General features: G+C 43.7%; 1 protein-coding gene across 1 annotated transcript in view; it reads right to left on the reverse strand.

Annotated features, from left to right (window-relative positions):
- The window catches only part of TRIP4 (thyroid hormone receptor interactor 4), a 53,962-nt gene that overhangs the window by 10,265 nt on the left and 16,863 nt on the right, over positions 1-26,834 (reverse strand). Inside the window, exons 7-12 of the mRNA XM_040413766.1 lie at positions 21,427-21,642; positions 21,104-21,212; positions 13,005-13,177; positions 5,676-5,800; positions 4,739-4,830; positions 938-1,040 (exon numbers count right to left, since the gene is read on the reverse strand). Coding sequence (XP_040269700.1) covers positions 938-1,040; positions 4,739-4,830; positions 5,676-5,800; positions 13,005-13,177; positions 21,104-21,212; positions 21,427-21,642 — 818 coding nt within the window. The remainder of the gene's footprint in view (positions 1-937; positions 1,041-4,738; positions 4,831-5,675; positions 5,801-13,004; positions 13,178-21,103; positions 21,213-21,426; positions 21,643-26,834) is intronic.

Below are 26,834 nucleotides of genomic sequence, written 5' to 3' on the forward strand. Positions count from 1 at the left end.
GGGGGATGTACAGTTTACAGTAGCCAGCCAACGGCTAAAAGCTGCAGTGTTTTAATTTCGTTTGGTCTTTATTGATTTATTTTAGGCTGAGGCTACATAGTGATCACGGCTATGACACCCGTCACATCACTAAAGATCACACTTTCACATCATATTGTGACCTTGACACTACAGTCACAAGAAATCCAACCCTGCTGTGTCGTAATGCGTCTCCAATCACTTCCACTATGCTTTGATGCAACATCATGCAGCCAAGATCACAGTGTAGCTCTAGTATTATATTTTGAGCCCTCAAAAGATCATATAAGATCTTTGGGAGGCATTTTAACAATACATTATTTTTGTTTTGATCTTGATTTCTCCTTGGTTGACATATTATCCCCAGCAATACAACCTGTGGAGCCTTTTAATGCCAAGCTCACCTGGGTCTGCTCCTGTAGTTACCCGTGATAAATGTGATCACTAGGTCAGGAGAGCAAGCAACTGTAATGAGGAAGGCAGGAACGGTAATAATAAAAAAATAAAAATAAAGTATTAGGCCTTATTCACAGAACAGGTGCAAATATTTCCATGATACTTTATCTCTCTGTAGCCTCCACCCCTGGTTTTGGCTCACAATTACTAATGGAAATCAAACACAAAACACTGACATGTGAATAATGGTCCCTTCACAGGGGACAACGATCTAGCAGATCACTAGTGGAGGAGATCAGTGCATTTACATGCAGCGATCTCCTCCAGAGTATGGGGAGGAGAGATCACTAATGCCATAGCTCTTCCCCATACTGACTCGTTGTTGCCCGGCAGCAGATCGTGTTTACACAGCACAATCTGCCACTGGGAAACAATGATCTTTTGTGCTCAACAAAAGATCCAATTATCCGTTGAACGAGCGTTTCAATAAATATCAGTCAGGTCTATACACTGTAACACTTACAGATCTTGTGTTGTCCTTTGATGGGGAATTTTAAGAGCAGTTCTTCAGGGTTTGTGCAGATAAAAACAAATGGAGAAGCAGATTCCTGGCCAAGAGATGGATACTGTAAAAAAAAATAAAAATAAAAAAATAATATAAAAAAAATATATTGGCCAGAATTACTAACACTGTCTAAGTGCAAGCTTAAGGTACTATTACACCAGCAGAAGTCATACAATACAGATCACAATAAACAAATAAATATGTAGTGATTCGTTAACGAAAATTTCGCTTATTTTACACAATTAAATAATCGTATGTACTTGCAGTCGTTACTCGCTCGCTACTAAATCATTCCTTGTTATTACATGTAAACATAGGGGACAGATGCTTGGTCAAAAGGCATGTATAAGATAGTTAGCGAGTAGACTACTCCATATTATAGGAACGAATCTATTAACATGGAGCGATAATTTTTTAGCACTCAGAGATCACGATGGACTGAATCATTCATTGTTATTACATCACACGATTCTCGTTCATTTTTGCTCTCATGCATGAGAATCTGTACGATATTCGCTCCGTGTAATAGGGCCTTTAGACTAAATAGCGACACCCTCTTTGAGCCACCAGAATTAAGGCACATTTTGAATAGTAAATCTGTATATATATTTTCCTTGAAGGACAAAAAAGCACTGGATTAAGACTACTCTGTATAGTAGCAAATAAATGGATTTTTCCTCTTACCGTAAAATCACTTTATTGTTCAATTCAGTGGCAGACACAGTACTATGAGTATATGCCCTGCTGCCACTAGAGATAAAAAGGAAGCCGGGCTATACCCTCTCCATAAGCATTAGCCTAATCAGTTTGTACCGATAGCAATAGAATGCATATGGCCAATAGTAAAAAACTAAGAGAAAAGGACCGTATGGTTTCAAGACCATGTAGAGTCAAAAGAATTGAAGAGACCACACTTCCTTTTCCGACAATTGTCTCTGAAATCATGCTGTCTAAGGCTGCGTTCACACGGGCGAGATTTCCGCGCGGGTGCAATGCAGTAGGTGAACGCATTGCACCCGCACTGAATCTGGACCCATTCATTTCAATGGGGCTGTTCAGATGAGCGATGATTTTCACGCATCACTTGTGCGTTGCGTGAAAATCGCAGCATGCAAGTGCGGATGTGGTGCGATTTTCACGCATGGTTGTTAGGTGACAGTCTATTCACTGTATTATTTTCCCTTATAACATGGTTATAAGGGAAAATAATAATAGCATTCTGAATACAGAATGCATAGTACAATAGTGCTGGAGGGGTTAAAAAAAATAAACAAATTAACTCACCTTCTCCTCTTGTTCGCGAAGTTCCCGGTATGATGAGTTGTGGGCCAAAGGACTTTTGGTGACGTCAGATCACATGCTCCAATCACATGGTCCATCACCACGGTGATGTACCATGTGATTGGAGCATGTGATCTGACGTCACCAAAGGTCCTTTAGCCCACAACTCATCATACCGGGAACTTCGCGAACAAGAGGAGAAGGTGAGTTAATTTGTTTATTTTTTTTAACCCCTCCAGCGCTATTTTACTAAGCATTCTGTATTCAGAATGCTATTATTATTTTCCCTTATAACCATGTTATAAGGGAAAATAATACAATCTACACTACAACTAACCCAAACCTGAACTTCTGTGAAGAAGTTCGGGTCTGGGTACCACAGTCGGTTTTTTATCACACGCGTGCAGAACACATTGCACCCGCGCGATAAAAACCGAACACCGGAACGCAATCGCAGTCAAAACTGACTGCAATTGCATTTCTACTCGCGCGGGTTTGCCGCAACACACCGGGACGCATCCGGACCTAATCCGGACACGCTCGTGTGAACCCAGCTTAATACAGCCTTTAGGATAAGCCATAAATATCAGATCGGTGGAGGGAATCCACTCTCAGCAACCCTGCCCATCCACGGACTGTAGAGGATACAGCACTCCAGCAAGTGCAGTGTATAGTTTAGCAGATACAGGTGAAACTTGAAAAATGTGAATATCGTGCAAAGTTCATTTGTTTCAGTAATGCAACTTAAAAGGTGAAACTAACATATGAGATAGACTCATTACATGCAAAGCGAGATATTTCAAGCCTTTATTTGCTATAATTTGGATGATTATGGCTTACAGCTTATAAAACCCCAAAGTCACAATTTTGAGGTACCCTTTGCTCAGGGGGTATGGATTAATTAGCTGACTAGAGTGGGACACTTTGAGCCTAGAATATTGAACCTTTTCACAATATTATAATTTTAAGTTGCATTAATGAAATAAATGAACTTGTGCACGATATTCTAATTTTTCGAGTTTCACCTGTACATACAGCTTTATTCTATTTGCAGTGGCTGGGCTCAGAGAAAGCTCCATCCCAGTGAAGTGAATGTGACCGAGCTGTAACACCAGGCACAGCCATTGTCAAAAGTACAGAGCTGATCCTGGTATTAGTGGTTGCTTGATTGGCATTCTGCCGAAACCCCTCTAATGGGGTTGTCTGGACTAGAAGCCAACAACTCCAATACTACTAACCTGTGCCCCATGATAAAAAACACACTACACCAGTCTGCCATCCCACCGTGCCAGAGCTGCTGCCCTGTTTCCAGGTGCTGCAGGTTTCCATAGGACCAGAAGCGGCTTGGTCTCATGACCATTCCAGCCAATCACTTTTTTTTTTTTAAATGGGGCACAAGTTAGGATTGGCTACTAGGCTTTAATAAGCTGATCAGTGGGCATACTGAAAGTCAGCCCCCCACCTATCTTTTATATTAAAGACAACGGCATGCAGCTGTAGACATATAGAGTAGCATGTGTGAACGCCATACACATTGAAATGTATTTTTTTGCTAGGATCATACTGTGGATAAGTGGACTGCTGAGGTCCGATTTTATTAAAATCACTGTGTAACACCATCACAGAATTGCATGAAGGTGGTCATTACTGTGAAGTATCTCCTAGAACTATTACATTCGTCAAGCTGTCTGCTTCCATGAAATATATAGGATATGAGGATGCACTCAGTTTCCAAAGTGTGTAATCCCTGTATTTTTTAAAAATATTTCATATTAAAACACCATTTTTGTCTCTTCTGTTCTGGGGATTTTATGAACATATGTGCATGTAGATAGACATACGCATAAGTGGCATGTATGAACTCTGCACATCTTGAACTTTTATTTCAGGAACTGCGTCAAAATGTTCTCCCTTGGCAATTACTTATACATGTCATTTTCTTTTTAATTTTTTCAAGTGGCTTTGTGACAATGTGCCAGGTGTCTATTTCCAAAATATGCATGGGTAAGAGGGTTTAGTAACATTTTTTAAATGTTTTCATTCTGTTTTTATGTGTACTTGTGAAGTGTGCATATTGTCCTGGCTACCAGAGGTGTCAAATATCCAGAAACTTCCCGCAGCGAAAAGGTTAAGGCTACAATCATACAACTGTATTTTCTGTCTGCGTCGTCTGCATTTTTTGTGGATCACATGCGGACCCATTCACTTCTATGGGGCTGCAAAAAATGCGGACAGCATACAGAAGTCATCCGTGTGCTGTCCGCATCCATGGGGCTATGCCGCAAATTACAGACCATGTCCTATTCTTGACCGGTTTGCAGACAAGAATAGGCATTTTTACAATGGGGCTTACGAAAAGTGCAGGATGCACGTGGATCGTATGATTATTTTGTGGATCCTGAATTGCAGACGGGAAGACAGATACGGTTGCGCGAGTGTAGCCTAAAGCATTATACGGCATAGCATGAGTGGGCTCACCTGTTCCTTAAATTGATCCTGTGCCAGACAGTCAACTACATTCACACACCCAAGCAGGCAGCCAGTTGGGTAATCCTTGGGAAAATGAATATCTAAAAATACAGAAAAAAGTACTTCTACTATTAAATGCAAAGGATTGTTAGTCACTTAAAAGGTAGTCAGATAAAAATATTAAATAAAATAAGGCATTGAAAAGAACATAAGAGAAAATGCAAAAGCAATGCAAATACAATAAAATCCTGAATCTTGAACAAACTCCCGTATTATATCATCTACAATGTATACATAACAATAAAAATTAAAGTCATATAAAAAGAATTTCCACACTAGACTTAAATTGGCTATACGGTAGTAAATTAGAGGCTAAAGCCAAATTGACTGTTTCATTTACTTGCAGCTCTATTGCACCCTGATCAGAAGAAAATTGCACCCCATATCTGTTTTATAATTAACTCCATTGCAATTTTAAAATATTTCACTGCCTGTAATAAAGGGTTAATAAAGGGTTTGTGCACCTTTATTTTTTGGTGTTTGGGGGGATGATTGTTGGCAAAAGCCCTGTCCTGGGCAGACCTGCAAAGGGAAGCTTACTTACCTGCTTTCCGGCTTCTTCACTCCATGCCCTCTGCTGCTCCACAATGCAGCAGTCAATTGCTGGCCGCAGCGGTGGTCTGCTCCCCTTGCGACATGAGACCATTTGTTACGACGCAAGGGGAGCAGCTCCCTGCTGTGGTAGTGTCAAACAAGAAGTTTATATCCAGGGTGCCCAGCGGACTGGCCGATGCAGTGGAGCAAAGGAGCCAGTGCCGGGAAGCAGTTAAGTGTGCTTCCCTTCACAGGTCTGCCAACCCCCCAAAGGTTAACAGCCCCTTTAAGCTCCCTTAAGTAATGAGTCAACTGCTTTTCATTCACTTTTTGGAAGGTTTCCCAGCACAACCTTTATGAAGTAGTACTCGATATGATGCCTCTAGCTCCGAGATTTCCTGCGGGGAAGGCCTTTTAGCCGCAGCTGCTATCCATAGACGACCTCTATGTGCACTGTACCATGATCTGCCCTCCACCCTGAGAATGACAGTAGTGAGAAGTATAATTAGCAGTCTGATCCTGCACATAGGGAACTGCAGACACATTTCAAGAAGCTGGAGTCCCACTGAGACAAAATCACTTTGTCACACTTTGTGTCAGCAGGGGCAGTTGTAATACAATGCAGATTCAGCCACAGCTAGTGCTCAATCACGCTGACAGGTTAGTATGAGTACAGTGCTCATTATGCAGGAACAATCCAGTGTTACCTTCCCATAATCCAAGATGCTATGTGATGAAGCACCAATATTTGAGGATGGCAAGATGAAACAAACAGTAAAAATCCATAAAAATCACATTAAAATGTAAAAGCAGAAAGAATATAGAATAAAACATATATATAAAAAAATATACATGTAAAAAGTGAACTTTGTATGTTTTTGTATCAATTTATTAATGATAATTTGCATGCTTTTTCCTATGGAGCGCTGCTTGAAAATAAGTCTTGAATATCAGCTGCATCTCTTTAATAAGAAGCAGAAGGCACCAAAGCTCAATTCCTATACATAACCACTTAAAAAAAATTGTTGGCTGCCTTTGAAAATAGCTTTTTTGGATTGCTTTGTTGATTGGGATATTATCCCATTGGGGAAAAATGCTCCAAATAATCACCTGTTAAAAGGGTATGTCCACTACTTTTATATTGATAGCATATCCTCAGGATGGGCCAGCAATATGCGATCAGCAATGGTCCGACACCCCACACCACCACGATTAGCTGTTGGGGTGTAGTTCTGACAATTGTTTAGTGGACAGAGCTGGTTACTGCAGCACCGCTCACATTCACTTCAGTCCTTTTGGGCTAGTTTCACACTAGCGGTAGGAGATCCAGCAGGCTGTTCCCTGCCGGAGCTTTCTGGATCTGGCATGGCTGGAAGGTACCTGAATGCCTGCCGGCCCCCCATTAACTGTTATAGGGTCCTGCGAAGATCCAGCCGCCACCTGGCAAGTATGCCATGAATCAGCCGCACAAAAACCACTGCGTGGTAACGTGATACGCGCAGCAAACGTGACTGTAACTAGAAGTGGGAAGTTCACCAATCATCTAGTATTATTTCAGTTTCAAATAAATTTTATTAGGCAGAAAAAAAAGAAGTCATTAAAACAAAAGACTAACATTATGTAGGCCCCACACAGGAAGCAATAAATAGTACAGACACTTGTATGAACAGTCAGTATCACAAAAGAACAGTGAACAGACACCTCGTGGTGGGTATGGCATAATACACTGCTCAAAAAAATTAAGGGAACACAAAAATAACACATCCTAGATCTGAATTAATTAAATATTCTTCTGAAATACTTTGTTCTTTACATAGTTGAATGTGCTGCCAACAAAATCACACAAAAATTGAAAATGGAAATCAAATTTTTCAACCCATGGAGGTCTGGATTTGGAGTCACCCTCAAAATTAAAGTGGAAAAACACACTACAGGCTGATCCAACTTTGATGTAATGTCCTTAAAACAAGTCAAAATGAGGCTCAGTAGTGTGTGTGGCCTCCACGTGCCTGTATGACCTCCCTACAACGCCTGTGCATGCTCCTGATGAGGTGGCAGACGGTCTCCTGAGGGATCTCCTCCCAGACCTGGACTAAAGCATCTGCCAACTCCTGGACAGTCTGTGGTGCAACGTGACGTTGGTGGATAGAGCGAGACATGATGTCCCAGATGTGCTCAATTGGATTCAGGTCTGGGGAACGGGCGGGCCAGTCCATAGCATCAATGCCTTCGTCTTGCAGGAACTGCTGACACACTCCAGCCACATGAGGTCTAGCATTGTCTTGCATTAGGAGGAACCCAGGGCCAACCGCACCAGCATATGGTCTCACAAGGGGTCTGAGGATCTCATCTCGGTACCTAATGGCAGTCAGGCTACCTCTGGCGAGCACATGGAGGGCTGTGCGGCCCTCCAAAGAAATGCCACCCCACACCATTACTGACCCAATGCCAAACTGGTCATGCTGGAGGATGTTGCAGGCAGCAGAACGTTCTCCACGGCGTCTCCAGACTCTGTCACGTCTGTCACATGTGCTCAGTGTGAACCTGCTTTAATCTGTGAAGAGCACAGGGCGCCAGTGGCGAATTTGCCAATCTTGGTGTTTTCTGGCAAATGCCAAATGTCCTGCACGGTGTTGGGCTGTAAGCACAACCCCCACCTGTGGACGTCGGGCCCTCATATCACCCTCATGGAGTCTGTTTCTGACCGTTTGAGCAGACACATGCACATTTGTGGCCTGCTGGCAGGGCTCTGGCAGTGCTATGGCCTCCTCCACGTCTCCTGATGTACTGGCCTGTCTCCTGGTAGCGCCTCCATGCTCTGGACACTACGCTGACAGACACAGCAAACCTTCTTGCCACAGCTCGCATTGATGTGCCATCCTGGATAAGCTGCACTACCTGAGCCACTTGTGTGGGTTGTAGACTCAGTCTCATGCTACCACTAGAGTGAAAGCACCGTCAGCATTCAAAAGTGATCAAAACATCAGCCAGGAAGCATAGGAACTGAGAAGTGGTCAGGTCACCACCTGCAGAACCACTCCTTTATTGGGGGTGTCTTGCTAATTGCCTATAATTTCCACCTGTTGTCTATCCCATTTGCACAACAGCATGTGAAATTGATTGTCACTCAGTGTTGCTTCCTAAGTGGACAGTTTGATTTCACAGAAGTGTGATTAACTTGGAGTTACATTGTGTTGTTTAACCACCTCAGCCCCCAGTGCTTAAACACCCTGAAAGACCAGGCCACTTTTTACACTTCTGACCTACACTACTTTCACCGTTTATTGCTCGGTCATGCAACTTACCACCCAAATGAATTTTACCTCCTTTTCTTCTCACTAATAGAGCTTTCATTTGGTGGTATTTCATTGCTGCTGACATTTTTACTTTTTTTGTTATTAATCGAAATTTAACGATTTTTTTGCAAAAAAATGACATTTTTCACTTTCAGTTGTAAAATTTTGCAAAAAAAACGACATCCATATATAAATTTTGCTCTAAATTTATTGTTCTACATGTCTTTGATAAAAAAAAAATGTTTGGGTAAAAAAAAAAAATGGTTTGGGTAAAAGTTATAGCGTTTACAAACTATGGTACAAAAATGTGAATTTCCGCTTTTTGAAGCAGCTCTGACTTTCTGAGCACCTGTCATGTTTCCTGAGGTTCTACAATGCCCAGACAGTACAAACACCCCACAAATGACCCCATTTCGGAAAGTACACACCCTAAGGTATTCGCTGATGGGCATAGTGAGTTCATAGAACTTTTTATTTTTTGTCACAAGTTAGCGGAAAATGATGATTTTTTTTTTCTTTTTTTTTTTTCTTACAAAGTCTCATATTCCACTAACTTGTGACAAAAAATAAAAACTTCTATGAACTCACTATGCCCATCACGAAATACCTTGGGGTCTCTTCTTTCCAAAATGGGGTCACTTGTGGGGTGGTTATACTGCCCTGGCATTCTAGGGGCCCAAATGTGTGGTAAGGAGTTTGAAATCAAATTCTGTAAAAAATGACCTGTGAAATCCGAAAGGTGCTCTTTGGAATATGGGCCCCTTTGCCCACCTAGGCTGCAAAAAAGTGTCACACATCTGGTATCTCTGTATTCAGGAGAAGTTGAGGAATGTGTTTTGGGGTGTCTTTTTACATATACCCATGCTGGGTGAGATAAATATCTTGGTCAAATGCCAACTTTGTATAAAAAAATGGGAAAAGTTGTCTTTTGCCAAGATATTTCTCTCACCCAGCATGGGTATATGTAAAATGACACCCCAAAACACATTCCCCAACTTCTCCCGATTACGGAGATACCAGATGTGTGACACTTTTTTGCAGCCTAGGTGGGCAAAGGGGCCCATATTCCAAAGAGCACCTTTCGGATTTCACAGGTCATTTTTTACAGAATTTGATTTCAAACTCCTTACCACACATTTGGGCCCCTAGAATGCCAGGGCAGTATAACTACCCCACAAGTGACCCCATTTTGGAAAGAAGAGACCCCAAGGTATTCGCTGATGGGCATAGTGAGTTCATGGAAGTTTTTATTTTTTGTCACAAGTTAGTGGAAAATGATGATTTTTTTTTTTTTTTTTTTCATACAATCAGCATTTTCCACTAACTTGTGACAAAAATAAAAAATTCTAGGAACTCGCCATGCCCCTCACGGAATACCTTGGGGTGTCTTCTTTCCAAAATGGGGTCACTTGTGGGGTAGTTATACTGCCCTGGCATTTTCCAGGGGCCCTAATGTGTGGTAAGTAGGTAAATGACCTGTGAAATCCTAAAGGTGCTCTTTGGAATATGGGCCCCTTTGCCCACCTAGGCTGCAAAAAAGTGTCACCCATGTGGTATCGCCGTATTCAGGAGAAGTTGGGGAATGTGTTTTGGGGTGTCATTTTACATATACCCTTGCTGGGTGAGAGAAATATCTTGACAAAAGACAACTTTTCCCATTTTTTTATACAAAGTTGGCATTTGACCAAGATATTTCTCTCACCCAGCATGGGTATATGTAAAATGACACCCCAAAACACATTCCCCAACTTCTCCTGAGTACGGCGATACCAGATGTGTGACACTTTTTTGCAGCCTAGATGCGCAAAGGTGCCCAAATTCCTTTTAGGAGGGCATTTTTAGACATTTGGATACCAGACTTCTTCTCACGCTTTGGGGCCCCTAGAATGCCAGGGCAGTATAAATACCCCACATGTGACCCCATTTTGGAAAGAAGACACCCCAAGGTATTCAATGAGGGGCATGGCGAGTTCATAGAAATTTTTATTTTTTTGGCACAAGTTAGCGGAAATTGATATTTTTAATTTTTTTCTCACAAAGTCTCCCGTTCCGCTAACTTGGGACAAAAATTTAAATCTTTCATGGACTCAATATGCCCCTCACGGAATACCTGGGGGTGTCTTCTTTCCGAAATGGGGTCACATGTGGGGTATTTATACTGCCCTGGCATTCTAGGGGCCCTAAAGCGTGAGAAGAAGTCTGGAATATAAATGTCTAAAAAATGTTACGCATTTGGATTCCGTGAGGGGTATGGTGAGTTCATGTGAGATTTTATTTTTTGACACAAGTTAGTGGAATATGAGACTTTGTAAGAAAAAAAATATATAATTCCGCTAACTTGGGCCAAAAAAATGTCTGAATGGAGCCTTACAGAGGAGTGATCAATGACAGGGGGGTGATCAATGACAGGGGGGTGATCAGGTAGTCTATATGGGGTGATAACCACAGTCATTGATCACGCCCGTGTAAGGCTTCATTCAGACGTCCGTATGCGTTTTGCGGATCCGATCCATCTATCAGTGCATCCGTAAAAATCATGCGGACATCTGAATGGAGCTTTACAGGGGGGTAATCAATGACAGGGGGGTGATCAGGGAGTCTATATGGGGTGATCACCACAGTCATTGATCATGCCCCTGTAAGGCTTCATTCAGACGTCCGGATGCGTTTTGCGGATCCGATCCATCTATCAGTGGATCCGTAAAAATCATGCGGACGTCTGAATGGAGCTTTACAGGGGGGTAATCAATGACAGGGGGGTAATCAGGGAGTCTATATGGGGTGATCAGGGGCTAATAAGTGACGGGGGGTGTAGTGTAGTGTAGTGGTGCTTGGTGCTACTTTACTGAGCTACCTGTGTCCTCTGGTGGTCGATCCAAACAAAGGGGACCACCAGAGGACCAGGTAGCAGGTATATTAGACGCTGTTATCAAAACAGCGTCTAATATACCTGTTAGGGGTTAAAAAAAAACACATCTCCAGCCTGCCAGCGAACGATCGCCGCTGGCAGGCTGGAGATCAACTCTCTTACCTTCCGTTCCTGTGAACGCGCGCGCCTGTGTGCGCGCGTTCACAGGAAATCTCGCGTCTCGCGAGAGGACGCGCCGGCGTGTCCACTCGGAATGAATCAACCACCTCCAGGACGCGTCTGTGCGTACAGCGGTCCGGAGGTGGTTAAGTGTTCCCTTTATTTTTTTGAGCAGTGTATATATGGGATATAGAAAAATGAAAGCATCAGGTGAACGGCCAAAGCATGACTGAACCAGTATATTTAAGGTGATCACCCCTTGGGAACATCATAAGGCAACATAAGACAGGGAGGAGTAGGAGAAGGATAACCTCGGCTGCCAAAGTTGCAGATAACAATCAACAGTATCATTTTAGATTGCGGCAATCTTTTTATATAGTGCCATTCTATCCATGCTGTGTATAACCTCAGATATATGAAGGGTGTTGGTTCGCCATTTGGCAGCAATTTGGATGTGTGCTGCTAGAAGAAGAAATTGTGCTAGTTTAAATGGAGGGGTTGTCCCCAAGTAGTCAAATAGATGGGATTTTATATAAGGTGAGCCCCAGTACATCAGAAATAATTGAACAGATGTGTGTCCAAAAGGTATTAACCACAGGACAGGTCCACCAAATATGGTACATGGACCCTATGGAATCACATCCACGAAAGCAAAATGGTGAAACGGAGGGGTAGATTTGATGGAAGAATGTTGTGGGCATGCTCTGTGCAGAGAGAGTGAGCGGTCCAAATATTCTACTGTAAATGGTGTGATTTTCTAGCATTATAACAGAGGTGTTACAACCCTGATACTATTAAGATAACTGCTTGCTAAACACTCCCCATCTCCATCTCTCGCATAAGCAAGTACGCTAGGCTTGGCAGAATGAGGATGGTTTTTTAATAGGGAGATGAGCCACTAACACAGTGCGCTTTCAGCAGCTTTTCTTGTACAGGGACAAAGGCATGTTGATATCCAACATCTCTGATCCTTCTTTCTCCCAAATCTGCTACCAGGGGAGAGTTTGATAATCCCTATACACACACTACATGGTCAGCCAAAATTGGCAGGGTCTGCTGATCTTTTCCTAAAGGGTATGGGCATGTTTACCCTGAAATGATAATGAAATGACTGCTGAGAAGTGAGGTCTAAAAAACAGGAAGTGTCAGACTATTGTGAGGCTCAGCGGCCACAGTAAGGATTGCACGATTTCAGAATTTTCGTTTTTCTAAACAGTCACACAATAAACATCATCAAATACTTATGAAAATACATTTAATATAAAAGTAAATTTAAACAATATGGCATTTTCTGAGAATACATTCCTGTTCAGGTATAAACACAAAAAAAATGTAAGAATTCCGGCAACGTCATTACCTTTTAATGCCAGCAACAAGAAGTGAAGCCCATGGCTGGTGCATGCTAAGGCACATGCCCTGATCACTAATCTCCTGCAGTTCTCTGTCCTGTATGCGAAGTCTGCTCCGCTCATCTGCATCTTCTATACCGGTCCTCTTCCTATTTGAAGTTGCACTCACCTGATCAACCCACTGGGGAAACACAACAGAACTGAGACCAAACATATTAAAAAACATATTAAAGGGGTATCCGATTTCTGAAACATCTTCCCCCCCCCCCCCCCCCCCATGTGCCAGGCCCCTCACAGGTAATATACTTACCCCGCTCCCGATCCCTGCACCGCAGCTACTGCACACGGATGAAAACATTGGGTGGCGGGGGGGGGGGGCAGCCAATAGCAGGCAAGGACAGGGACAAGCCTCCCTAGTATCACCCGCGATGCTAGGGAGGCCCGTCCCCGCCTGCCATTGGCTGCTCCCCACCGACGTTTCCATCCGTGTACACGTGTGCAGGGAGAAGCAGCAGCGGTGCGAGGACCAGGAGCAGCGCCAGGAGCGGGGTAAGTATATTACCTGTGAGGGGCATGGCACATGGGGGGGGTGTTTCAGAAATCGTATAACCCCTTTAATGGTGCATTTTTACATCTAATAATTGTACAACTGTAACAGAAATGAAAATAGGTTTTCAAGTATTGCAATTTTTATGATCCTCTCCCCCTGGCGGGCACGGGCACGGGCACTGCTCTGCTTAACTGTTCAGACCCACGAGCCTTCCTCTCCTTCTTTCCAGCGAGCCTGGCAACAGGAGGTGCCTGGCTGTTCTCTCTTGCAGGTTGTGACCTGATTCATAGGGCACACATGTGTGCACGCTCCCTCTGGCTCTTGAAGGGCCAGTGTGTGCACCATAATCTTTCCCAGTGTATTGCTAGCCACTCAGGGGGGCTTAAGGCACCTTCCCCTGTGGGAGCATGCCTGAGCAATGAGTTTTAGTCCGCTAGTGTCTGGCAAAGGTTTGCTGTTCTACATTTGTCTGCCTGTGTACTGACTTCTGCTTGTTTCCTGGATTTGATTTGTAACAGCAATATTGATGCACCATCAGGGAAAGGTCACAAATATCAAATCAGTGGGGGTCTGAATCTTGGCACCCTAGCCAATCAGCTGTTTAAGGGGTGTCTGTTCTTGGGCGGGTGCTCTGTACACATGCATGTCCTACATTTAGTAGCAGCTCTGTAGGGTACTGCATTTATTTGACTGGGACAAAGCTGCCATACTCAGCATTGATGCTACTATATGTATGGCAGGGTATCAAGAGTCGGGCCCCAACAAATCTGATACTGATTACTTATCACATAATGGTAAAAGTCCAGCTCACCTGCATCTGCAGTTTGAAAGGTGCACGGAAGGGATGAGACCCCGATTTGACAAACTTGAAGTAAAAGAAAATCCAGCACCTCGTATCTTTGCTTGACGGTGTTTATTCCACAATCCAAAATGTAAGCGGTAACGGAACCTTCAAAATACAAGCCCCAATGCGGTCTACATGTTTCGAACCAGATGGTTCTTAATCATGACCTCCACAATAAATTTCCAACACAGTGTATATATAGACGTGAACTTAACAAATCCCTCCCCTATTAAACTAGCAGGGTGGTGCTGGTCATCCCAGGTGTTCTAATTAGAAGTGTTCACAGAAATTTAAGTGTACAAAAACACATTTAAAGTTAAAATCCGGAATAAGCCATTATAAACAGACATTCCATAGTATAAGGTCCAGCAGATAGGGAGGAAAAATACAGACAAAGACAGGTCAGGGATATAAAAAAATAATAATAATGAATGAATGAATACATGACTCAGTATAAATACACTGAGGGATCCCAGCATAAAAAAACGCTCTGTCTGAATACTCCTCTATATCTGCTGGCTACAATACATCACAGTTCAATTAGGCTATATTTTCTTCAAAGTTGCAACATGGAACTGTGATGTATTGTAGCCAGCAGATATAGAGGAGTATTCAGACAGAGCGGTTTTTTATGCTGGGATCCCTCAGTGTATTTATACTGAGTCATGTATTCATTCATTCATTATTATTATTTTTTTATATCCCTGACCTGTCTTTGTCTGTATTTTTCCTCCCTATCTGCTGGACCTTATACTATGGAATGTCTGTTTATAATGGCTTATTCCGGATTTTAACTTTAAATGTGTTTTTGTACACTTAAATTTCTGTGAACACTTCTAATTAGAACACCTGGGATGACCAGCACCACCCTGCTAGTTTAATAGGGGAGGGATTTGTTAAGTTCACGTCTATATATATATATACTGTGTTGGAAATTTATTGTGGAGGTCATGATTAAGAACCATCTGGTTCGAAACATGTAGACCGCATTGGGGCTTGTATTTTGAAGGTTCCGTTACCGCTTACATTTTGGATTGTGGAATAAACACCGTCAAGCAAAGATACGAGGTGCTGGATTTTCTTTTACTTCAAACTGATTACTTATCCTAAGAAAACTATTGTAATCCCAGAAAACTCTTTAAAGTACAATGTGCCAAATTTATCAATGCGTGTTCAAAAAGAGGCAAAGAGCTATGTCAGTGATTTGTGGAATATGATGCAAGCTACACTAGGATATATTGGCAAAATGCTTGAATCTACAACAATATCAGTGTCCCATTGTTATCTCAGCTAGAATGTGCAATATATTATACGAAAACACTGTATTTTGGTCTATAAGATGCACCCCAAGTTTAGACAAAATAAAATAAAAAATTCTAGGTCAGCTTTGAAGGGAATATGGTTTACTGAAGTGGAGGGGTCAAGGTCAGTAACATTAGAGTGTGTGTGTGTGTGTGTGTTGGGGGAATAGTTCTGGGCAGCTCCTGTTACCCTTACTGTGTCATCTGCTGACCATTGTAACAACCAGCAATGGTGCATGTAGTCACCTTATTACATACAGTCTGCTACACCCATACAGTTCTCTTACACACATATATACACATACAGCACTGCTACACACATAATCTTTAGCAGGGCCGTCTTTAACAAGGGGGAAAAGGGGCAGCTGCCCCGGGCCCAGTTGCTCCTGGGGGGCCCAAGGCAGCTGCCTCATGAGCCCTGCTAGCCACTGCCCCGGGTGTCAGGCTGTCAGCTACACAGGGGTTGCTGCCATGCGATGCCTGCCGGCAAGTTTGCCTTAACTGTGGAGCTTTTTTTGTGAAGATTACATCAGAAAAAGGTGACAGGGGCTGTTATGCTAATATACTGTAAACTACTGTATAGTGGGGTGCTGTATAGTGTGGGGGGCTGTATACTGTGGAGTGCTATACTGCTGTACTGTATAGTGTAGGGGGCTGTATACTGTAGGTGCTGTATATTGTGGAGTGCTATACTGCTGTACTGTATACTGTGGGGGGCTGTATACTGTGGGTGCTGTATATTGTGGAGTGCTATACTGCTGTACTGTATACTGTGGGGGGCTGTATACTGTGGGTGCTGTATATTGTGGAGTGCTATACTGCTGTACTGTATAGTGTGGGGTGCTGTATCGTTTGGGGTGCTGTATACGGTGAGGTGCTATACTGCTCTACTGTATACGGTGAGGTGTTTTATACTGTGGGCTGCTATACTGCTCTACTATATACTGTGGGGTACTGTATAGTGTAGGGTGCTATACTGCATACTGTGGGTTGCTGTATACTATAGGGTGCTATACTGCATACTGTGGGGTGCTGGGGTGCACTGTAACACTAGGGTGAGCCGAGCCCTGGTCTCCTTCCTGCAGAGCGATGCCCACTTCCAGCCTGAGCCCAGCTGCCCAGAGCACTGATCCTGAGCCGCTGGAGTCTTCAGAACTGAAAGTATTTACAGTCATTCACTGTACTCTACCAGATGTGTGGATTTTTTGTGTGTGTGTTGTGGTGGAGGGCGTGATTTCCTGCTAAGGTGTGGGAAGGCGGGATCCAGGGGGCCCAAGTAAATTTTTGCCCAGGGTCCAATGAATATTAAAGACGGCCCTGATAATAAAAACTCACATTTTCCTGCACTAGTGCCGACTGTATAGTTCTTCTGTTCTGGCTCCTCCCATTGCTGACCAGCTGTACTTGGAGTTTGCATTTCCTTGCAGTACACCAGTAGGTCCTTCCTCCCCATGCGCTCTCCTGCTGCTGCTGATCACACAGATCAATAGCGACAGGGAGAGAGAAGTGTGTGCAGATGCCCAGCTCTCTCACTGATCGGGCAAAGCGCCATGCTGGATCTCCCTAAATGCCCTTATTTATAAAAAAATTCTTGATAGAAAAGTGCGTCTTATAAAGTGGAAAATACGATAAATAAATAAATCATTTTGGTAAATTAATAATCTATTGATCAGATATGCAATTGGTGGTAAACACAACAGCCTTAAAGTGTATCTTTTTATTATGCAAAAGGGAGAGGCCTTTGGTCTGCTCTGCTCGACTCTCCTTGAACAGCCAACTTAGTGAGCAATGTACAGGCTCGAAGGAAGTCTATGAGCCAGCACAGAAGGGTCACACTGCTCAGATGAATGCTTTTTACGATTTGTTATAGTGATGATTAGGGTGCTGAGACCCCCACAGATCAAAACTTTTCTGACATGATGTGTACCATTTAGAAGCAATTTCAAGCTCTAGCTAAGTTGTTGAATAAATCGGAACCCCTTACGGTCATCTATTCTCAGCAGTCGCCAATGTCACACAAAGGACAGCCACTGTTAAATATATGGCATGGAGGAGTATGGAGCAATAAAGCACCGCTGCCCCTTTAAACAGATGATCGGTGGGAGTGCCGAGGATCCTATAGTATCACAGACCTGAGGGGTCTACCCTCTGTGGGTACAAAGATCTGGAAGAAGAACTCAAAATATAACTAAGAAAACTTCCCTTAAAATGTAACCTTTATTACTACAATTAAAATCCCAAAAATATAACTATAGAAAACCCCAGAAAAAACCCTACAAAAGTCCATATCGCACCCTACCTAAGAGTGGAACTGACACACTGACGGGCGATCCCAATGTCCATAGAAAACCCTGTGCACAATGGGTTATCTAGGTAAAAGGATGGGATCGCAAAATAGTACTTGTATTTATGTATAATTACTAATATACCTATGTACACATGAAACGGGAAGGTAGGATTTTAATTGTTCTGATGTCTCAGGATATTAGCTATTCTATACAGGATCCTATAGATAAGTCATCAATATTTAGAACCTCTTACAAGTATGCATTCATAAGTCTTAATTTACATTCATTAATCAACTCTGTCTCAACTAAAATGGTCACATTTCTGTCCAAGAATGATAGACTACATTTTCATATTACATTTTAAAGTAGATGGGAATAATTTGCTGATAAAATGACATACCAGTAAAGTACTGTATTAATTATCCTACAGACTAATATAGGACTATAGACACTCAAATAAAGAGACTGAAAAAGCATGTTTGAGGCAGTTGTCATCTGTGTGTGTGCCCAGACTCTGCCATCTGCCTGGAACAGATGCACTCTCCTCCTGGGCATGAGTTTCAATGTGTTTAAAGGCTCTAGGATATTGTTCTGGTGTTCACTTTAGGTGCAGTATATTATATCCTCTAAAATAAAATCCCTGTGTGCGTGGGCGTCCGTGCCGATTAGTGAAGTGCGCATGCGCAGGGCGCGGCCAATCAACACACTGCGTTCCGCGTGCACCGCCCACACCTGCTCGCCGGCCAGCTGCTGTGCCCAGCTCCGCTCCGCCTCCCCATCCGACTTCCTCTGCAGCCCATTCACACTGCGGAATCTGGGCCCTGCAACTGCCGCCTGCCACAGCGTATCCTTCACCGGACACCATTACACACCTGCGCACCGGGCAGAGAGTAGCCCCATACCTGCTAAAGCATCGCATCCTGGAGTTCATAGAACTCCCGAAGAGCCTGGGAGGACAAAGCTGGGAGCACTGGGGACCTCTGATTCTGGACCCCGGGGTGACATGTTAGTCCCCACAGCGGCCGCATCCTCCTCGCTCCTATTTCGCCCTAACTCCGCCCACCAGAGTCAGGAAATGGCCGGACAGTAGCAAGTGAGGGAAGCCATCATAGGCATTACACACGTATTACACTCCAGTCCTCATCATTGTACACATATTACACTCCAACCCCCATCATTACACTACAGCCCTCATTGGAGTGTTACGTGTGTGTAATGATGGGGATTGGAGTGTAATTTGTGTGTAATGATGGGGGTTGGAGTGTAATATGTGTATAATGATGGGGGTTGGAGTGTAATATGTGTATAATGATGGGGATCCCGGGGTATGAGGCGGCAGCAGAGGAAGCTGGAGGCGGAGGAGGAGGCACGGAGGAGCTGGGCACAGCAGCAGGCCGGCGCGCAGTTGCAGGCGGCATGTGGAGCGCTGTGTGTCGATAGGTCTCCGCGCCGCGCATGCCCAGTATTTCAAACGGCACTCACACAGGGCTTTATTTATTTTATGTAGGATGATGGCGGCTGGAGTGTAATCCTACATAATAAAATCCCTGTGTGATATGTATACAATGATGGGGTTTGGAGTGTAATACGTGTGTAATGCTCCCTGCCTGTGATAGCGTCCCTCACTTGCTACTGTGCAACCATTTCCTGACTTTGGTGGCCGGGGTTAGGGCGAAATAGGAGCGAGGAAGATGCAGCCACTGCGGGGACTAACATGTGCCCCCTGTGCTGACAGATGCCCGGGGTCCAGAATCAGAGGTCCCCAGTGCTTCCAGCTTTGTCCTCCCAGGCTCTCCAGGAGTTCTATGAACTCCAGGATGCGATGCTGCAGCAGGTACGGGGGCCACTCTCTGCCCGGTGCGTAGGTGTGGGCGGTATTGTAAGGGTGTCCGGTGAAGGATACGTTGTGGCAGGCGGCAGTTGCAGGGCCTGGATCCCGGGGTGCGAGTCGGCTGCAGAGGAAGCCGGAGGGGGAAGTGGAAGGCACGGCACACATGCACGTGGGAGGCCAGGTGAAACACAGCCAGAGCGAAACGGCCGTTGCCATATACTGTAGAAGTGCCTGCATCGGCGACTGAGCTGTTTTAAAAGATGGAATAAAGAACTGCAAAGTGATTCGGTGAGTGCCGCAAGTTTATTATCTCATTATACAAGTGTGCACAATTCTATATGCTAAGCACCACCGGGTCAAACGGCAGAGGAGCACCAACTCCACTTTACCCTAGATGCATGTGGCAGTGCCAACCCAGAACTTTTTTAGTTAGTTTGGTGGAATTGTAGCTCAAGAGTGTAAAGGGGGAAGTGAATAGTCATAGTAGTGACATAAAATTCATGGTATAAATACTAAATAGTGGCATTGGGTTACAATTAGTGTTGAGCGAATTGAAGTTAACAAAGTGGAATTCTATCCGAATTTCTGGAAAAATTTAATTCGACCTAAATTCGAATTTCCTGGCACTTCGTGGTAACGAATCAATTTTTCCTGAAATGGTGCTAAAAAAAAAAAAAAAAAAAAAAAAATACATACTCATCTATTTGATTGCGAAGCGGCTGTCGCACCCATCTTGATGGAAGACAATGGGCCAATTCTTGCGCACGTTGACGTGTGATATCACCATACTGGGCGGGCACAGTGACATCATCAGTGATGACATCATCAGTGATGACATCATCAGTGATGACATAACCGCGCCCATCCAGCATGATGACGTCGTGACTTCATCACGTCAGTACGTGCCCTACGTGACAGGTTTTCTTCAATCAAGATGGCCATGACTGCTTCTCCGCGATCAAATAAATGAGGTGAGTGCATTGATTTTTTTTTTTGTTTTAACAATGTGACTCTCAGATGCCACGATCAGCGTTGAACGCGGCATCTGAGGGGGCTAAATGACAGGGCGGCGCGATCGCTGTTTCCCGTCACTGCACCTGCTCCATACAATGCAATGCGATCCATTATGAAGTAATTTGTAACCATTTAAATTTCTTGATTAAAGTCAGCAAAGCAGCCGAATCGAATTTTCGAAAACTTTGCTCATCTCTAGTTACAATACTAAACATACGTTACTATATTCTAAGTCTATTTCTATATCATTTTCTGGTCCAGTGTACTGAAGTCACTTACCACTGGTGGGGGAAATGCCAAGGCTGGATTCAAAAGCAGGGAATCTCCTGAACGTCTCACTGGCTTTGATAATGTGCCCGAGTTAACTGCATGTATAACTTCATCAAACCTGTCAGGACAATGAGATATTTTGGATCTGAAAAATTATTTTGCAGTGGACATGTTACTAACCACACATAAACCACTTTCTAAATAGGTATGAACAGTCTTACAGCATATGTTATATGCCCAAATCATTTTCGAGGTCCAATGAGATTTCTATGACTCAGAATCTACGCGTTATATCCATTGTTGCATGAGAGAAGTATGACACTTTTCCTTACTGTTTGTGATACTCAGACAAGTCTCCTCCTTCTTCCACAGCTTTGCGTCCTGCGAAATCTATAGTGATCTTGCGAGAAGGCCGAGAAGCATGACGCAGCTCTTGCAATTCCCGTTCCTTCTTGCGAAGAACCTCACGTTCTGCCTGGGACAACCACTGGTTGGAATCAGCGGAGAAGTAATCAGACTCATCATCTATCACATGGGTGCGTCGAACACTGTATGGTTAAAACAAAATTAGAAAATTTGACAAATGAAAGGTGCAGTTTACAGTTTAAAGGGACACTAAACTTCTAAACACAAATAAATGTAAATGCTTGTCATTGTCTTTGTCCACTGCAGTTTCACAGATATTTTTACCCAGCTTTAACAGTCTCTTAGATAGCAAATCATTATAGTAAGGCTACTTTCACACTTGTGGCAGAGGATTCCGGCAGGCAGTTCCATCGCTGGAACTGCCTGCCAGATCTGTCAAAACGTATGCAAACTGATGGCATTTGTCAGACGGATCAGGATCCTGATCCGACTGAAAATGCATTGAAATGCCGGATCGTGTCTCTGGTGTCATCCGGAAAAACAGATCCGGAATTTATATGTTTTTCACATTTTTTGCGGTCCGAGCATGCGCAGACCACAACGCCGGATCCGTTTTGCTTTAACACTCGGGGCCGGATTCGGCATTGATGCATTTCAATGGGGGAAAAAAAATGACGGATCCGGCATTCTGGCAAGTGTTCCGGAATTTTGGACGAGATAAAACCGCAGCATGCTGCGGTATTATCTCCATCCTGAAAAGGCAAAAAGACTGAACTGAAGACATCCTGATGCATCCTGAACGGATTGCTCTCCATTCAGAATGCATGGGGATATGCCTGATCAGTTCTTTTCCGGTATTGAGCCCCTAGGACGGAACTCCATGCCGGAAAAGAATAACGCTAGTGTGAAAGTACCCTAAGCCTGCTATATGACAATAAGGGCTTCATCAAGCAGCTGCTAAAGCAGCCCTGGAATTCTGCAGTCTGGGAAAGCGGGGTAACAACTTCTACTGGGCTGTAATGGATGACATACTGGTTATATAAAATACAGAAAATCCTGCAATCTATCATATATATAGCAGTGATGCTCAACCTGCAGCCCTCCAGCTGTTGCCAAACTACAATTCCCAGTATGCCCAGACAGCCTACAGCAGGGCATGATAGAAGTTGTAGCTTTACAACAGCTGGAGGGCCGCAGGTTCGGCATCCCTGATATATAGTATTAGGACAATGTATGCAGCCTGTGGTCAGCTGTGCAGCTCTTGAGTGTTGTCACCTAGCTTTCCCAGCACCCCAAACAAAGGTTGGATTTTACAGTGGTTTTATCTCTAAATAACAAGGCAAATTTGGAAACAGTCCGGGAAAGCTGGGTAAGAACTGTAACAGAGGTGACACTTGGTACATATGCTCTGTACATATAGTTGTATACAGGTCGCACTACATTTTTTCCAGAAGAGTAAAAATACTCCTCTTAACAATTTTGAGGAGTATTTTTAGCTGAGGAGGAGTACAAATTATGCAGTAAATCATATATATAATACATAGTCCTACATAACTATGAGGCTGCTATTTCTGCAGGGAAACCATTACTAGTCTCCTCTATAATGTCTTCTGTGCAGAAATAGCAATAAGAAAAAAAACCATAAGACCACTGCCACCATAACACAGTGAGATACAGTGCCCGCCTGCCGCTGCCATACACAGACAGCGCCCGCCTGACGCTGCCATACACAGACAGCGCCCGCCTGACGCTGCCATACACAGACAGCGCCCGCCTGACGCTGCCATACACAGACAGCGCCCGCCTGACGCTGCCATACACAGACAGCGCCCACCTGACATTACTATATACATACTACATACACAGCTCTACTACATGATCATTACAGTTAGCTTAACTATATACACAATCTTTAGACAGCTCTGCTACATATCCATTACACAGATAGTTTACTATATACACATTGCACACACAGCTCTGCTACATGTTCCTTACACAAATAGAACTACTGTGTGCCCTGCTTTATACACATCTTCCATACATAAAGTACCTCTGCATTCTCCACCAGCACAGTCCTACACAGAGCCTGTGTTCCCCTAACTCCTCCCACACACATGGCTGATCACATGACTGACATCACCACAGGTCCTGTAACCACAATGTAGTGTTTAGTCCGTTCTCTGGAGCTGCTCCTGGTGAGAGAGATGTCTGTGAGGGGCGGGTCTTCTCATGAGAGGGGCGGGGCTTCCTGTGTGCCAGACCTGGCAGCTTCTGATACAGGGCTCCTGACTACAAATATAAGATTACACTCACCGGTAATCACTTTTCCATGAGCCCATGACATCCGTGGAGAGCTTCTTAAGGAGGGACCCGGCCTCTATCCACCAGTTATTTGCGAGAACCTGTTCCAAAACATATACAACATCCCAAAACTCTTTTTTAATTTTTTATTATGAATTATTATTTTTTGGGAGGGAATAAGTAGCGGGTGCGATCATGGGCTCATGGAAAAGTGATTACCGGTGAGTGTAATCTTATATTTCCCTTATGCCCATGACAGCACCCTTGAGAGAAGACTAGAATAGAACCAGACTAGGGAGGGATAACAGCCTGTAAAACTTTCCTACCAAAGGATAGTGGAGTCTAGATCTAGCTTGTAATGGCGGAATAAAGTACAAGGGGCCCTACAGATCTGCTCTAGGAAAGCTTCAGCTCTTTCTGCCCAGGAGGTAGAAATGGACCTGGTTGAATGTGCCCCGAATCCCAAGGGGCAAGGTTCCCCTGCCGAGGATTAGGCCAAAGAAATGGCTGCAACAATCCATCTAGATAGTGTTCTGGATGTAACTATCACCTCTGTTCTTTCTGGCAAACTGTACAAAAAGTCTAGACTTCCTCCAGGGTTCAGTCATCTCCACATACTTTAGGAGACATCTCCTGACATCAAGACAGTGTAACTTCCTTTCTTTTTCATTATTCAGAGTTTGGCATAATGAAGGTAGGACGATGTCTTGAGATCTGTGAAAAAAGGAAACTACTTTGGGGAGAAAAGGAGGGTCCGGTTTGATTATTACTCTGTCCTCCAGGATCTTAGTATAGGGAGGAGAGGTGGAAAGGGCAGAAATTTCACTTACACGTCTGGCAGAGGTGATGGCCACCAGAAAAGCAGTCTTAAAGGATAGTAACTTTATCGGCAGATCCTGTAGAGGTTCAAACGGAGGCTCCATCATACTGGACAACACTAAGTTGAGGTCCCACGGAGGAGCAGACATTCTGGATATTGGTCTGGTACGACTGACCGCTTTAAAAAATCTCCTCACCCAAGGATGGTTGGCTAAGGTGAAGTCAAAATACGCACTAAGAGCTTAAACATGCACTTTAAGTGTACAAACCCTTAGTCTTTTGTCCAGGCCACTCTGAAGAAAATCGAGGATTATCGGCATAGGAGGGGGACCTAAAGGGTGTATTGGAACCGTGGAAAAATGTAAGAAGTTTTTCCATATTCTTAGGTATATAGAAGAAGTGATGTCTTTCCTACATGACAGGAGGGTATTAATCACATCTCTGGAAAGGTACTTCTTCTCTAGTATAGACCTCTCAGATACCATGCTGCTAGGTGTAGGTTGGTTACTTCTGGATGGTGAACTGGCCCTTGATACAACAGGTTTTGTCTATCTGGCAGAATCCATGGTTCTGTTGATAGTTTGCGTAGCCAGGTGAACCATGAACTTCAGGGCCAGAAGGGGGCGATCAGAATTGGTCTTGTCCTGTGTTGCCTCAGTTTCTGTAGAACCCTTGGAATTAGTCTCATGGGTGGAAAGGCGTATAGAAGATCGTTCGGCCAAGGTAGGAAGAAGGCGTCTATGCCACTTGGAGAATATTCTGGATTTAGAGAAAAGAAAGATGACATTTCCGGTTTTGCCTGTTTGCGAACATATCTACTAGAGGATTGCCCTAGAGGTGGAATATCTGCTTGAACATGGTTTGATTTAAACACCATTCTCCCTGATCTAGACGATTTCTGCTTAGAAAATCTGCTTTTTTATTTTCTGTACCTTTTAAATGCACCGCTTTTATGAAGGAGACTGAGGGAATGATTATGGAAAAAAATGTTTTCTGCAAGAGACATAATGTCCTCTGACCTTGTCCCACCTAGCCTGTTCAAATAAGACACTACCATGGTGTTGTCTGAAAAGACCTTCACTATTTTTCCCTTTAATTTTGGAAGCAAAGCTATTAGAGCGAGGAGTACTGCCCTTAGTTCTCTTACATTCTGCGAATCTCTTCTTTCTAGAAGAGTCCATCTTCCCTGAACAACATCTTCCTGACAGTAGGCTCCCCAACCTGTCGCACCCGACTTGCATCCGTGGTGATTGAAATCTGCTCTTGCATATTCCAGGGGAGCCCCTGAGACAGGTTTGCTGGGTCTAACCACCACTGAATGGACTTAATGACCTGGGATGGAAGAGAAAGTGGGACATCCAAAGGGGATAGAGACCCCTGCAACTCTCTCAGAATCTGCCATTGAAGCTTCCGAGAACGCAACCACGCCCACTTGACTGCAGGAATTGTGGACGTCATCCTGCCTAATACCGCCATCCCCTGTCTGATGGTTCTGTGTTTTGATGAAATTAAAGATTGTACTTTCAGAATTTTGGAGATCTTGTTCTGAGGAAGAAAGCAGCATTGTTTTACGGAGTCTAGAATTAGACCCAAAAATGGACAACTCTTTGATGGGATTAAGTTCGATTTCTCCCAATTTATCCACCATCCCAACTCTTCCAATATCTTGATTATTTCTGAGAGATGGGAGGACAGAGTGCTCTCTGATTCTGCCACGACCAGTATGTCATCCAGATAGGGTATCGTTAGGATATCCTTTTCCCTCACATGAGCCATCACTTCTGTCATTAGCTTGGTGAACAGCCTGGGAGTTTGGGATACTCCGAATGGGAGCGCTCTGTATTGAAAGTGGTGGATCTGTCCCTCCATTGGATACTGCTACCCTTAGGAACTTCTGGGAGTCTGCATGGATTGGGATGTGATAATATGCGTCTTTTATGTCTAGGGTTGACTAAATGTACCGATTCCATTCAGAATTTTTTGTACTTTAGGAATTGGTTTAGGTATCTCAGGTTTATTATCATTCTGAAAGCCCCATCTGTTTTTGTTTTTTTAAACTCGTTTTATTAACGATAAACCGTTCAGGTATGAATCAAGTAGAATAAAGCACATTAGTTTCCCACGCAGGGGAGCAACATGATATAAGTACAGAATGATGCATTACATAAGGCATACATTTCAAACCAAAAAAATCATGCTAAAAAGAGCTAAGAATAAGAGCATACAACTGCACACAATAATAAGAAACTGGACA

The sequence above is a fragment of the Bufo bufo genome, chromosome 1 (genome assembly GCF_905171765.1).
Source record: "Bufo bufo chromosome 1, aBufBuf1.1, whole genome shotgun sequence".
In the NCBI taxonomy this organism is placed as follows: Eukaryota; Metazoa; Chordata; class Amphibia; order Anura; family Bufonidae; genus Bufo; species Bufo bufo.